Source organism: Dreissena polymorpha, chromosome 10 (genome assembly GCF_020536995.1).
Source record: "Dreissena polymorpha isolate Duluth1 chromosome 10, UMN_Dpol_1.0, whole genome shotgun sequence".
NCBI lineage: Eukaryota > Metazoa > Mollusca > Bivalvia > Myida > Dreissenidae > Dreissena > Dreissena polymorpha.
The window spans coordinates 76,208,739-76,224,895 of record NC_068364.1 but is presented as its reverse complement, the minus strand read 5'-3'; the positions used below and the strand labels follow the sequence as shown (position 1 = coordinate 76,224,895).

Below are 16,157 nucleotides of genomic sequence, written 5' to 3'. Positions count from 1 at the left end.
AGCAGCCGGCAGGCAGCAGCAAGCATCATCATCATCATCATCATCAGCATCAGCAGCAGCATCATCATCATCATCATCATCATCATCACAACATCATCATCATCATCATCATCATCATCATCATCATCATCATCATCATCATCATCATCATCATCATCATCATCATAATCATCATCATCATCATCATCATCATCATCATCATCATCATCATCATCATCATCATCATCATCATCATCATCATCATCATCACCACCACCACCATCATCACCAACATCATCATCATCATCATCATCATCATCATCATCATCATCACCACCATCATCATCATCATCATCATCATCATTTTCATTAGCATCACCAGCATCACCATCATCACCACCACCACAACCATCATCATCATCACCAGCACACCACCACCACCACCATCATCATTATCACCACCATCATCATCATCATCAGCAGCATCAACATCAACAAAATCATCATAGAAAGTTTCAGCAGCAACAGCAGCATTAGTATCAGAAGCATCATCAGCATCATTTCCTTAGCCCATCTGGCCGTTGGGGGAGTTGGAAGGGGGGCGTCGACCAGAGCCCCTCCGCTAGTCAGGTCTGGTGTATGCTGCTGGGAGTAGCCAATCAATAAGGCGGGACTCTAACTATTGAAATTGTCCATAACGCTTTTATTGACGACCTTAGTCGAAACTGCTTTCTTGCGAGAACTAGAGCAAAGTTTGCACAGAGAGACGCGCGTGTTCACGAGTCTAACCCAAGCCAGCTTTCGTTGATTGACGGTCGCCAGGAAGGGCTTTTGGGGCCTGAAGTCATCTAAATGTAATCGTTTGTCTAATTCTCTATGTAGGAGATGGTTTAAGTAATGCATAACATGCAATGAGACCAACGTGGTAAACAGTGTTTATCTAGAGATCTTGAGATGACTAGGTAACGCAACAAAGTCATGTACGTCTGTTGAACTACGCATGTACATAATCGATCTTCAACTACTACATGTACATTACAAATTAGTCCCTACATCTGAATGAGTCAACTGACCAGGTCACGAGTCTCTTATCAACTCTGGTAATTTCTCTTAACATTGAAGGGTCTTTGAAGCTACTCCTTTCAACTGCGTATGTTTAAGACTGAAGTATAATGTCTATACAAGGTTTGTGTATTACGACGCTTGATTTGAATGTATGCGTACAATACATCAATATAATTATATATCAATATAAAACACGATATTTAACAAATGTACATTGTTGTGTTTATTAATATGTCTTACGTTCAATATACATCTTTTATTTAAATTTTTCAGGTTTGTTATTACTGGGGATGTGTTTTACACTATACAAGTCAATCGGTAAGTTGCTATGTATTTTTTTAAATCTAAGTACATGTATTGTGAATTATAAATACAATTACACTGAAAACAGAATTGCCCACATTGAACAAAAAACTATAGTTGTGTACACTATGTAAACAACGTTCAAATATGCAAGTATAGCAGCGGTTTTGGCATCTATAATTATAATAACATTTTAGATCGCAAATTAATCGATAAAAAATCCTAATGGCTTCTTAAGTGCCTCGCAAAATGCAGGGGGCCGTCTTATCAAACATCGTACGACATTCTTACCTTACGATGCAATTTTCGAAGCGCCATAAATACGTAACCGTCGCATTTATAATTAATTTTGTTGAACATTTCCCTTCATTTCCAAAGAAGCTGTTAAATATCCATTATATTTGAAACATATAGATCATAATCACTTATATTTTTAAAGTACAAAATGCAATCGTAAGTTAACAATGTCGTACGATCTTTGATAAGACGGACTCCAGGACGTTATATAGTGGCCTTCACTTGCCATAGTGTTTAAAGTGCTGTTGTCTCATACGCCAGTGTTTTAACAGCATATGCTCTGACTTCAAAAATAGTGTTTTTAAGATTGATTACCACATTTGTTGCATATAGCATATAGTGAAATTTTATAGATAATTTAAAATACGCCATAAAGATGAAATTGATTAATCATAGTAATGATTTTTGCTTTGTTTATCAATAATTGTACTTAAACGTGATGTATGTATACCTTTAATGCAGTGGCCGATGTTTGCCTGTCCTGTCAGGGCGTCGTTTCACCAGTTGCTTGCTCACAAGTGGAAACTTGCGGAGCCCACGAAGTATAAACAATGATTTGAGCCGCGTTCTGAGAAAACTGGGCTAAATGCATGTGCGTAAAGTGCCGTCCAAGATTAGTCTGTGCAGTCCGCACAGGCTAATCAGGTGCGACACTTTCTGCTTTTATGGTATTTTTAGTTTCCAGGAAGTCCATCCTTACCAAAAATCAGATTTAGGATGAAAGTGTCGTCCCTGATTAGCCTGTGCGGACTGCACATGCTTATATGGGACGACACTTTCCGCACATGCATTAATACCAGTTTTTTCAGAACACGGCTCATTTATTTAGTTCTTGTCATTATTGCTTAGTGTGTACATTAGTTTGATAGAGACAAGAATCGACCAGAATTTAAACTGCCGCATTATGCTCCTCAGTGTTGTATGAACTTTGAATATTTGAGTCGTGGTCTGAGAAAATTGGGCTTAATGCATGTGCGTCAAGTGTCGTCCCAACGTAGCCTGTGCAGTTCGCACAAGCTAATCAGGGACGACACTTTTCGCTTTAATGGTAGTTTTAGTTTCGAGGAAGTCCCTCCTTACCGAAAATTACGTTTAGGCGGAAAGTGTCGTCTCTGATTAGCCTGTGCGGAATGCACAGGCTAATATGAGACGACACTTTACGCACATGCATTAGTTTTCTCAGAACGCGGCTCATTTATTTAGTTTGTCATTATTGCTTAGTGAGTACATAAGTGTGATAGAGACAACAATCGAACCGAATTTAAACTGCCGCATTATGCTCCTCAGTATTGTATGAACTTTGAATATTTGAGTCGTGGTCTGAGAAAATTGGGCTTAATGCATGTGCGTAAAGTGTCGTCCCAGAGTAGCCTGTGCAGTTCGCACAGGCTTATCAGGGACGACACTTTTCGCTTTTATTGTTATTTTAGTTTCGAGGAAGTCCCTCCTTACTGAAAATTACGTTTAGGCGGAAAGTGTCGTCCCTGATTAGCCTGTTCGGAATGCACAGGCTAATCTGGGATGACACTTTACGCACATTCAGCCAAATTTTCTCAGAATGAGGCTCATTTTTTAATTGTTGTCATTATTGCTAAGTGTGTAGAGACAATAATCGAACAGAATTTAAACTGCCGCATTATGCTCCTCGGTATTGCATGAACTTTGCACATTTGGTTACATCGGGCGTTTATTAGAAAGAGAAGAAAGTGTGTTTAATTTAAGATAAATGAAATGCAGTTCAAACATTGGTGTTCATTGTTAAACAAGTGCCTTTTATAGATAGTGTCTTATATCTTATTTATTTATAAAAAAATAATTACCTTCTTAATAAGTTTTGTTCATATACGTTTATAAGTTAACGGTCAACAATATTGTTTGATAAGAATCCACCTTTTCTGTCAAGTTAACCCTATGCCTAGCGTCTAGAAAAAAAGGCATTGGCAAACAGCGTAGACCCAGATGAGACGCCGTATGATGCGGCGTCTCATCAGGGTCAGCGCTGTTTGCTTAAAAAAAAATATGTAAGAAATATTCTTAATATAGAAATAACTATACTAGACATCCCTAATTTTGGAAATAAATTGATCCAATTTAGAAGGATGGGAGAGTCCACTGGACATTAATGGGTTAAATATGTTTTTTTCTGATTGAAGGTATGTTTCATGGATTCATTTGCTACGTCAAACGGCTACATTCGATATAACCTTGGCTGCAGAGACAGTGTCGTGAGTGTTTGAAGTTTCATTTTCCACAATATTAACCCATTTAGGCATAGCGTCTAGAAAAAAGGCCTTGGCAAACAGCGTAGACCCAGATGAGACGCCGCATGATGCGGCGTCTCATCAAGGTCTGCGCTGTTTGCTTAAAGGCATTTCTATAAAAAATATTCTAAATATAAAAATAAATATATTAGACATCCCTAATTTTGGAAATATATTGATGCAAGTTAGAAGGATTGGAGAGTCCACTAGGCATAAATAGATTAAAACAGTTTTATAAGAAATAACACATTGTATTTGTTTTATAAGTGTTATATATGTATTATGTTTCTCTTTACATACCTAATTCGTTAACTGTAGTTGGCTTGTAAACAGTAAAATATTAAAACATTGTTATTTGATAAAAACAGGTTTATGTTGATAATGGAAATTTCTAATTCGAAAAATGTCTTTTTTATGTAGAAATGTTCGACACCTTCAGTAATTGGAAAACGACTTTTTGATGGCAGAATTTCGGTCACAAGCGACTACCATCGGCGCAGGAGTGAGACTGTGATTTGTTCACAGTGTTGTCATGGAAATCTGTGCAATCAAGCATTGTGTGGACAGAGAGGTAAAAATATATTAATAACATTTTAACTCATTTATGCCTAGTGGACTCTCCCATCCTTCTAAATTGAATCAATTTATTTCCCAAATTAGGGATGTCTAGTATATTTATTTCTATATATAGAATATTTAATACAGAAATTCCTTTAAGCAAACAGCGCAGACCCTGATGAGACGCCGCATCATGCGGCGTCTCATCTGGGTCTACGCTGTTTGCCAAGGCCTTTTTTCTAGACGCTAGGCATAAATGGGTTAATGAACGAACGCGTGCTTTTAAATAAAGATTATCATTCCGAGTAGTCAATGTCAATTATTATTTATTACTTGTTAATTAATCTTAAAATTGTGTCGCACAAAAGGAGCAAAGGTTATACTTGTAAACTAACATTAATGACTTAAATAAATTCGCGCATCACTACAATGCACATGTTTGTGCTTTTTTATTTCACGTGAGAATATAATCATATTCATTGCAAGGCTTTGGTCAAGACCAGGGACCAGTTTGTTATTCCTGTGACATACAACAGGACTCGGATTCGTGTGATACCATACGCCAATGCTCAACGGACCAGGTACATTTAAGATATCAACTGTTTGTAGACGAGGCTATACCATTTTCAAACATGACTTTCATTAAATCGACTGCCACTGAATGTATGCATACCCACAGTACCGTTACATGCACAAAGCACATATGGACAGTTCCATTGTATATACATCTTTTTAGAAATCAATGAAACATATATAGTATGTTAGTAATTAGGTGCATTAGTTTGTCCTTTACTCGCAGATTATGAAATTGTCTTTAAAATGGGTTATTTGAACCTTTAAGTGTTACCTGCTCCTTTAGGACAAGAAACATAGCCAACATGCTAACATTTGATACTGTAAGGTTCTTTAACAACGTCTTAATTTGAAATCAGATACTGAAGTATACTAAACACGATACACGACCGTTACGCTTAAATCATTCAAGAGAGTTTTTTTAGAAACAAGAATGCGATAGAGTTTGATTCAAATAAAAATTCATATGAATTTGTATAGTGTTGCTGTGTTTTCGTATGGATTAGTTGAGAAAGATGTGATATTACATTTAATAAGTCAAAGCGGTGAGAATATTCATACATTTATTAACTCGGACACTGCAGATCAATTTTAAGCAATGTCCGACAATGATAAACAATTGTTGGAGCACTATTTGCACAAATTTAACCCATTTATGCCTAGTGGACTCTCCCATCCTTTTAAATTGGATAAATTTATTTCCAAAATTAAGGATGTCTCGCATCATGCGGCGTCTCATCTGGGTCAACGCTGTTTGCCAAGGCCTTTTTCTAGACGCTAGGCATAAATGGGTTAATGACATTTGTATATTACAAATTGCTTTGTGGAATCTACAATATCTACAAAACATCATGTTACAGTCGCACAGATATTATTTTTGGAAATATTCGGTAAGAATAGGTGTTTTGAATTTGGCGCTGCGTCATTATGTTAGCCGGCGCGTATGACAAAGCTCTGTTGTAGCATAAAAGGCTATATTTCTTATTTTTATAAATAAGGACAATGTGGCTAAAGGAAGCCATATGTAAGCATTAAATTGCTATGCTTTGACGTTTGTCTCTGACGAATAATTTTATCTTGAAAACGGCTTTAAAATCGTTTTAAACATGACGCAATTACAGCTCAAACAAAGCATTAAAATGATATGTTCGACTTACAATCTTGACGTATGACCTTTATCATAGAAATGTGTTTCTGCTTTGGTATAGCATATAATCTGTTCTAGGTTAACATATGTGTTTTTTGACTTGTTAATTATTGAATGCATGGAAAATTATAATTTTAACAAGCCTTAACGCGCTTTATGTTAAATATTTGAGCCTAAAATATGCTCTGACCTTAAAATAATCAACCGTCGTGCTGTAACCGGTCGGCAAAGCTTAGGTCTTATACTTTCTTAAAACCGTAGATCGGAAATATGCCTATGGGAAATATGAGGATCTATTGTCAGCGTGATTTCTACCTCATTTCAGGTATGTCAACTAAAGTTCGAATACCGACCTGAGTATAAAGCCGTGGTATATCAGACAGCTTGTAAGAGCCCTTCGGTAAGAAATAAATGCAGACGTAGTTTCGTATACCATGTCTTCCCATACCATGTGTTTTATTCGAAACTCAAAGTATCGCTAGATACAAATACATTTAAACGTTCACTTGCACGTGTGTGACATAACTAATAACATATTCACATGATTTCTGAGGTCACTCTACAGTCCGACCTGACTTAGCGGTCAACTGAATATAGCTGACACTGAACTAAAGAGGTATATTCAAAACACACCGAGGTAAAACGTTACATATTACGAATTAGTATAACGTTTGCTTGGCTATAGCAACAAACGGTCAGTATATTTCACTACGTTAGCTTTTTTCACATGTGTTTAGCGTTCCAGATGCAGGTAACTTGCAGTTCGAAAAGTAATCTGCGTTGTTGTAACTAACCTTTGGCGTCATAGCGTCTATAAAGCGTCTTTTTTGCGGCTAAAAAAAACTCATTGCGGTAACTGCCTTTAATATGCAATGCGGCATACTGCGAGAAAACAAATAAAAGGATGAGACAATTTTTTTCTATAAGTATGGTGACATTTTCAAAATAACTTATTATAGAGTAGGGTCAACGTTTTAAGTAATTGTCACTTATTTAACTACTACTTATAGGTACCCATTATCTTGAGGAAATATTACATCAATATAAATTGATTTTTAATACCATTTTCGGAACATTCTTAAAATGATCTTTATAGCGTTCACGTCCATTTTTCATGTACTCGCAATAATTAAATACCAATTAATAGTTAGTTTTGCACACAGGTCATTCACTTTTGGGCAGCCAGTCAAGGGTTTGAAAATAATATGACGGGGAGTATTTGAATCGCAAAGATAGTTTGAAGCGTCTGAAAATTAACATGGAATACATTGAGTTGAATGATCGGGTTAATCAGTGATTCACCGAGGCTACGACTAGTATGATCAATAAAGTGATCATCTTAGTACACCGGCCAATTCGCGTCACCTGCCGCTATACTTAGGTTTCATGGTACTTTGTATAAAAAAAACAATTCACCCTTAGATTTAGCACATGATTTGTATTGCACCTTATATAATGCTATTGCAAATAAATGTTCTTTGGGTTGCAATATACTTGTTCAATTGGTCTAGAAGTGAAGTTGAAGACATCAATCATATGGGCATTTGTAATATATAAAGATGTTTACAATTCGATTTCACTCACTTAAATGTTCCTTGTCTTACTACAGAACTACTTTACTCGTAGTTGTTTAAGCTGTAACGTAATGTACATATAATATATATAATAATAGAATTTATCTCATAGAACCTTCGGGTAGGGTATACATATAATATATATAATAATAGAAAAAAATCATTTGAAAGAGTGAGTTGTGTAACGTCATAGAACTTTCGGGTAGGGTATACATATAATATATATAATAATAGAATTTATCTCATTGTACATTATTGTGTTGTTATTGTCGTGTTATTGTTGTATAAACAAACTAATTTAGGGTAGGGTGTAATGAAATTTGAAAATTGATTATGTAGATGTGTAATGTAATGGGTTATAATGAATATGTTACTTTATGAAAAGTCAATAGAAATATTTCAGCGAGATGTAACTAACAGAAAACATGGGGGTCGTGACTCGCAAAATGCATATAAGCAATTAGTAAATACATTAAGCAAGATTCGTGACTCGTAAAATGCATATAAATGGTTGGTAAATACGTTAAGCGGGAGGACTGACGTTCCGATGCGTGTTCCAGGTGTGAATACACCTGTGAACACAAATTGGCTTGTCAAATTACATAGGGGCCCGCGATTACAGGCGGTGTAAAATCTGTAGGGATCATACATCATCTGTCTATATACGTCAAGATACACACATTGACGTCCATTACTTGTTGACAGGCGTGGGTCACGAATTAAGCGAATACACAACGGGATCAGTATAAATAATCCTCAAAATAGGCAGACGGGACCTCGCTTTCTCTTAGGAATTATACACGTTATGTTATTTACTTTGACTTTGAAATTATAGTACAATTTTGGTGTTAGGGAATAGAGTAAAATAAAAGAAATATTTTAGAAATCAGAGACTTGTTTTAGCTTCACTAAAGTACATCCGATTACGTGACACGTGTTTAACTGAAAGTTGTGTAACATAATGCACACAAAACGCACATTTGGGGCATTGTTGGATTTATATAATGATCGAAATTTGTACCACATTTCATACAATCTTAAATAGGCAGCCATCTGGATCAACAAATCATAAGCCTCGGGTTATAATTACCGGACACGAATATGTGCTTACCGTATGTGTCAATATTCGGGCATTTCCGTATGTATTCGTTAGGTGTCCGTTGCATACGTATATTTAGGTTGCAGACACGTGACTTAACAAACGGCCAATCAGAATTGTACATGTAGACACGTGACGTTACACAGCCAATCAGAATTGTACACATAACAATTATCAAAGCTTTCGTTGTTTATATCTATATTTATGGACAGTCTTACTTAAACGGCCGAACATACAAGTCGCATTATTGCTGGCTTTCGCGGGATGGGCCCATTGCGGGCTTCGCATGTATCTTGTATTAGACAAACATTTTGGAAACGTTGTGTTGTGTTAATAAGCAGAAATAAAACGCAAAGAAATCAGAAATGAACTTTGTTGGTTACTGTGTCCTTTCCACGAACAATACGCAATTACGTGACAAAGCAAAATCTGTACATGGTTAATATTTTAAAGCACGTTACTTTTGATGGACGGACAATTATACATGTAGTTAAAGATAGTTCGATGGGTAGCGAATGTGATGAATGTCTATTGTAAGAGTAGACGTTCGTTGAGCATGGTAGAATCCATAAATGTACACACTAATTTACGTTAGTTTTAAAAAAGCGTACTAGCTTATAAACATTACGACTGTTTCACAATCAGATCTGCTACGCCTAGTGCCAGCTGCAATTACACTGATAATATGACATTTAGATATTGCATTTACGTGTCGCATATTAATGCAAAATCTACGCATACTATATATTTGTATTAATATATTATATGTTAAATTATATTGTTAATAAATCCATTTCATTCATAAGATAGTAAAAATGAATGTCAGCACGCTTAATAATGTCTTCTGCAGGACTGTGAACAGGACAAGTTGAAGGTAACACAGCTTCTTGCCCTTCTCGGACAGACGGCAGGTGATGAGTAATTTGTTTCCCATCAGTTCAACAATGGTGTCGCGTTCTGTGAAAACTGGGCATAATGCATGTGCGTAAAGTGTCGACACTTTCCGCTTTTATGATATTTCTCGTTTAAATGAAGTCTCTTCGTAGCATCAATCCAAGTTAGGCGGAAAGTGTCGTCCCTGATTAGCCTATGCGGACTGCACAGGCTAATCTGGGACGACACTGTACGCACTTGCATTATGCCCAGCTTTACATAACATGACTCAATTATAAACTTTAACTGATTTGTGTGTGGAGAGAGCTATTTTAAGTCTGTGTATGATAATAGTTTCAAAATAGTGAATTATTAAATATCATGATACGCTAGGTTACATGCGTTCATCAAAGCATCTCTAAATGAAGAAGTGTTGTTCTTAATAGAAAATTATTTGCACCATTTTTGTAACTAGTTTAATATTATGACTTGTATTTCAAAATATTAATCATGTTTAATACGTCCCAGCATCAATAAATTGATAATGTTGATATTTGAAAAAAAAAGGGTATGAGAATCTCTGAATATTAACCTCTAGTATTGCATACAATGTGTTATGACCTTTGGTTAACTCAAACGATAATAACCTATGCCGTATGTACTGTGATTTCATAGACACAAGTTGTCACATCCAGTGCTGCACGTCTGACCTCTGCAACAGCGTCACATGTCCTAGTAAATCCACGATTGCTATGACCACGGCTATGACAATAATACAACCATCTCCGACCACCACAAGAACAACCAAGCAACAAACCACGATAGTTCATGGTAAAATGTTGGTTGCTACTTAATAGCATTGATTAAATAAGATACACATGACAGCAGTTAGCATATTGTCGTTCATACAACTGGTAACATAATTGTTATTTCTATAAACGCAGAAGAAACAGAGGTATAGTTTATTAAATGAAACATGTATCGGTGCTGTTCAGTTAAGTATCATCATGTCTATTGTGTGTTTATAATATCATCTTTATGGAGTTTTTTTTAAATATTCAAAGCTGTTTAAAGTTTTAATTCATAACACATACCGTTTGAACGACATTTCGACGGGCGAAATATCCTCTTCAGTGTAACTCTGCCATATAAATGCTACTATATTTCTCTACAACATTTTCATCAACAACAAACTATGACTTAAATAACGAAACCAATAACAATTAGCAAAAAACAACCTATCGGCAAAAACAAGTTCTTAAACAAAATCCTCTTCCACAGTTACAACAACATTAGCGACTACACCACTAGCAACACAATCATCATCATCAACAGCAACTACAACAACAACAACAACAATCCCTGGATCTACACCGACAACTCTGCAACCAACGTCTACGACTACAGAGGATCCAGTTATAGCAGCCATTTGTCAAAACCCAAGTCTAGCATGTGGTCAGGAGTTGGATCCGGTCTGTTCGTCCGATCATGTCTTTTACATAAACAAGTGAGTTATACCAAATAAGTAGAATACATATTGATCATCTTATAGACATTACTCTCGGTGTTTATCACTTTGATTATTGCTCTAACGTTGTTCCAAAGGCTGTTAAAGGTAACTTTTGCAGATTTTCGTGTAAGTTGAGTTTGTATTACCCCGACAACCGTATTTTAGAATGTTATATTACAGTAAGAGAGATAGAAATAGAGAAGCTCGTCAAACAAACAACAATATCTGTTAAACGCATTTTTTAAATACTGTATTTATTTGTGTATATATTTAATTCGATACTTTTTATTGTCTTACAGGTGCCTTTTTGCAAAACATTACTGCAATCACCGAAATGTGACGCTGATTGAACTGGAGCACTGTGTGTAAAGTGTTTCCTTTACTGTAATTCTTTGTTAGAATCCAAGTAATTCAAGTAGAATTTTTAGACAACCATTACTGTAATTTCTTTTCAAATGTTACGGGGGTAATCAGCAGCAAATTATTCTTAAATAAATTCTGCATAAATATGTAAGTTACGTTAGTAGTTTAATTCAATCCCATATAAATGTCTTGCACGTTTAATTGTCCGTTTTACGTTTTAAGAAATTGATAGCGGTATTGTAACTTATGAAAGACCGTAGAGTATGTTCGTTTAATACTTTTAGGACAATATGTCCTTAACCCATTTATGCCTAGCGTCAAGAAAAAAAGGCCTTGGCAAACAGCGTAGACCCAGATGAAACGCCGTATGATGCGCATTAGGTCTGCGATGTTTGCTTAAAGGAATTTCTGTAAGAAATATTCTAAATAAAGAAATAAATATACAAGACATCCCTAATTTTGGAAATAAAGTGATCTAATTTAGAAGGATGGGATAGTCCACTACGCATAAATGGGTTAAATGGAAAACTTCAACCTAGTTTGATAAGGGACAATCAATAAGAGAAACGAAACACCCTCTAGTGTCGTTCTTCAACAAATCGGTAACATTCGAAATAATTTGACCGTTATGAATTCAAGTCTAAAACCGGTTAATATATCTGTTGAATTCAGTTCGGAAAATGAAATGTTCTGCCCTCTTTAATCAATCCATTGTGTTTTCGTTCGCAAGAAAATGATGTTGCAAAAACAATATTCGTCAATACATTTTTAGTAGTGAAACTACATGTATTATTAGATATGCACAATCTTAAAATAGTCATCTGCTTGTCAGACCTTTATTTTACATTATTCACAAAAATTTAACAAAGAGTAGGACAAAACAATTATAACATCATTCTTACTGTAAACTGAAAACAAACCTACATAATGGAACAAACACATATTTCTAATCCTCGCCATAAAGCTTTTACTGTTATTTTAAAGTGTGGTCATTGAGGTGTTACCTTTCTGTGGGGCGTCTACCCACTGACGAACAAAGATACAAATATTTCGCAGATTACGAACTGACAAAATAATATTTAACAAAGTGATAGTTTGTTTTCTTTATTTAAATTTATTCTATTTATTTATTATAAATATATATCGTCGCTGTCGTTCTCAAACCTCGTAGCTCCAAAATTTTCAATTTTTTTCGTCTTTTCCGAATATAGGAAGTCTGACGCGTGTTTTGGGCTATATCTCGTAGCTGTACGCCAATCAGAGCCTTTGAAAAAGCCACGTTACAAAATGGTTGTAGCTTGATTGTTGGCTTTTTTGTCGGGCAAAAAGTCGTAGCGATTGTAGAAAAACATGAAATTGTGTTAGTCGCAAATAAACATTTAAAAAGTGTGTTTTATGGAAGTTAAAGGGTATTCTGTTAATCGTAAGTAGTTAAACAATGTTCATTCTTATCCTACATTATGGAAATTACTATTCTGTTGCAATTAAAAGATAATACTAATGGGAAATAAAAAACTTTTTTTTGGAAACAGCACTCATTATTTTTTAAGCTATTACTGTTATTTGATGGAATTTCTGATTAATTATTATTCATTATGCGTACTCTATTTAATAATTTACTTAGAAAGCTATGCTTTTCTTTAAATGATTTAATAACAATAAGATCATGCATGTTTCAAAGCAACGCCCTTTCATCCTGACAAATTGTGATGCGGCTTTTATTGCTACGTCATTTCACCTGTAGGTACGTCATTTTGTTTGGTCAAATTTGACCAAAACGTTTTTATATTTGCAGCTACGAGGTTTCCTATCAGGACGAATTGTCGTACCTAATAAAAATGACAAAACTGTGGTGACGAAATATCGTAGCTACCATTTCTGAATATCAGTATGACTTATCAGTATGACTTACGCGTCTACGGCTTATACCTTATTTTGCAGCTTCATTTGTTTGGTATTTTTACAGAATTTCAATTTCTAAAACATCGTTATTTAAAAAGATATGACGGTTTTTTCTCTCTCCTCAAAAGGTGGCATTTCGTAGCTACGAGGTTTGAGAACGACAGCGACAATATATAGTTTAATATTTGCAATTTAAAAAGAATTATATACTTAAAGCTAAACATATTTTCGTACATTATAACTGTTAGAGGCAGGCGCAGTAAACCACCCTTTAAAATGATCTGACTTTGCTGTTACTATCCCGGGTACAGTTATTCATATATATACGTACTGTTTATTCCAACATAGTTTATCTTAAGAAAGTTATTAGGACATAATTAATGAACCAAAATATAAAATTCCCCTAAGCAAATTCCGCTATCATCACATAAACTAGAAATAGTTAGGGGGGGGGGGGGGCCGATACAATAATATTGAAAAAGAAACTCGTAAGTGCAAAGTATGTAATATTAATACTGTAGAAACTGATTACCATGTCTTACTAGTTTGCTCCATATTTACGCAACTAAGAAGAAACTTTTTAAAGTCTCAGTACTGCAGATGGCCAACAATTTCAAAGTTTCAACGACTGATGTCCAGTGAAAATAAAACTATACGTATTAGCCTAGCTCAGTTTATATACGAAGCTACAAATTTTCGAAGACTACTAGATACTTAATGAGTCTTTTAGAACGTAACAACCTTTTAACATTATACATCTTTTATTTCACGCACAATATATCTTCACTCAAATTCAATTTCTCCCTCCTTATAATTTGAATAGCATTATAAACAATGCTGATTTGTTTCTACTCCACTTGTTTCATTTTGCTTCTTTTTCTTAATGGCAAAGCTTTCAATTATATAAGATAGTTATATCAACTTTTCAGAAATTTTAAATTGTTATAAATAACTATAACCGTTATTCTCGGATTGAAATAATTTGATTTTTAATTATTTCTTTAACTTGTTGCCGGATGCTAAAATAATGTTCAGTGAATGAATACTGTACCACTTAACATTACACTGTTGTCAAAGTTGAATTTATTTTTTCAAACGAATATATTATATATTTTTTGCACTAACACCATGTGTTCAATTTAACATTTAATCCACATCTGCCATTACTGTATATATAAACGAATATCATTAGGCTAAGAGCTTGTATAAGCCTTATTGCTGAAATAAATGTTGTTGTTGTTATTGTTGTTGTTGTATACAATAATAACACTTTATTTTTTCAGTGTTAATATTGGAATTAAAACCTAAAAAGCATACTATACTTAATAAACAGAAGGCTCGTACAAATACCGCTGCTTGCGGAGAAACAAGAAATTTCCCCGGAAGTGACCTAGTTTACGTTGACCTCCCGTCGACTACCTGTCGAGTCAACTTAGTTTCAAACGGGACTTTTAATTACGATCGACGTCAGTGGGACGTACAAGAGAGACTATTTAGAGCCTTATTTGTCATTTCCCAGTGAGGGTGCAAACACCTTTAAGGGTCTCTTTCGGACAAACAAGAGTTTTTCCCCAGAAGCGACCTGTTTATTTATAGATCTTTGGTTCCGCGTTCGTTGAGAATTGATGCAAATGATATGTAAATAATACAAGAAAAGTGCAATAAATAAAAGCTTCCAAAATAAGTGTTACTTAAAGCCCAATTAACACTCAAAATCAATGAATATTTAGTAAAATATTTCGAACAAAAAAGTTAACACATAAAAAAGTAATCCTTATAGCAATAGCCAAAATTTCAACGCTAGATGCTGGTCTGGTTACATACTAGATTTAACGAGATACAACATGCTCGTTTTTATTTTTGTGTGCGACACTTTATTCCATCACGGAGCGTATATTGTCTCATCTAGAGTCCGTGATTCCATGTGGATTTCCGGCGACGATATCCGAACATTTACGAGCGACTGCGAGATTGGCTTCGGGCAGCGTCGGAAGCAGGACATAGTTCTCATGAGCAGTCCTGTTGCAATCTCGCATTGGCTTGTATGACATTTTTCAGTCTCTTCTCATCAATAATCCAGTAAAGGCGGAAAGTGTCATCCCTGATTAACCTGTGCGGACTGCACAGGCTAATCTAATATGGAACGACACTTTACGCACATGCATTTAACGCATTTTTCACAGAGCGCGGCCCATAAAGGTCACCGATGTTGATATATACATGTTGCTAGAGTAGTGTTGTTGTTTGTTTTGGGGGTAGTGTTGATTGTCGTAAAAAAATTAAACGATGTCCTCGCTAATAAAATAGTTGTTAGAATGCTATTTTCCCATGTTACCATTTTTTTCCGCGTTGCATAATGGTGTGGTCGATAGTCTGTGGTCGATGCACTTATGTTATTTCGATATGCAAATAGATGATTAACTGTAATATTGGTATACTTTATAAAATGGTGCACTTTTCTACTGTAAGCCATACCGTTCTTCGTGAGTTTGTATTCATCAAAATGAACACGAATAAGAACTAAACTAGTTTATATTTGTCTGAATAAAACGACTCCTATTGAATGTCGAATCCAGGTTACAGTAAACGTAACAGTAATGGGCGCTTTATGCAAGTGTTTGAGTATTTTTTCTCCTTTAGCAAATGATCCTTA

At 35.2% G+C, this 16,157-nt stretch overlaps 1 protein-coding gene across 1 annotated transcript; it reads left to right on the top strand.

The window, feature by feature from the left end:
• The first annotated feature begins 1,100 nt into the window (after positions 1-1,100).
• On the top strand, positions 1,101-11,748 carry LOC127848370 (integumentary mucin C.1-like). Its single transcript, XM_052380792.1, has 11 exons — positions 1,101-1,164; positions 1,318-1,362; positions 2,107-2,186; positions 3,798-3,869; positions 4,326-4,476; positions 4,950-5,044; positions 6,509-6,583; positions 9,707-9,767; positions 10,405-10,560; positions 11,011-11,236; positions 11,539-11,748. Exons 1-11 carry the CDS (start codon positions 1,152-1,154, stop codon positions 11,606-11,608), a joined length of 1,044 nt encoding a protein of 347 aa, XP_052236752.1. The 5' UTR covers positions 1,101-1,151; the 3' UTR covers positions 11,609-11,748.
• Positions 11,749-16,157: the final 4,409 nt, after the last annotated feature.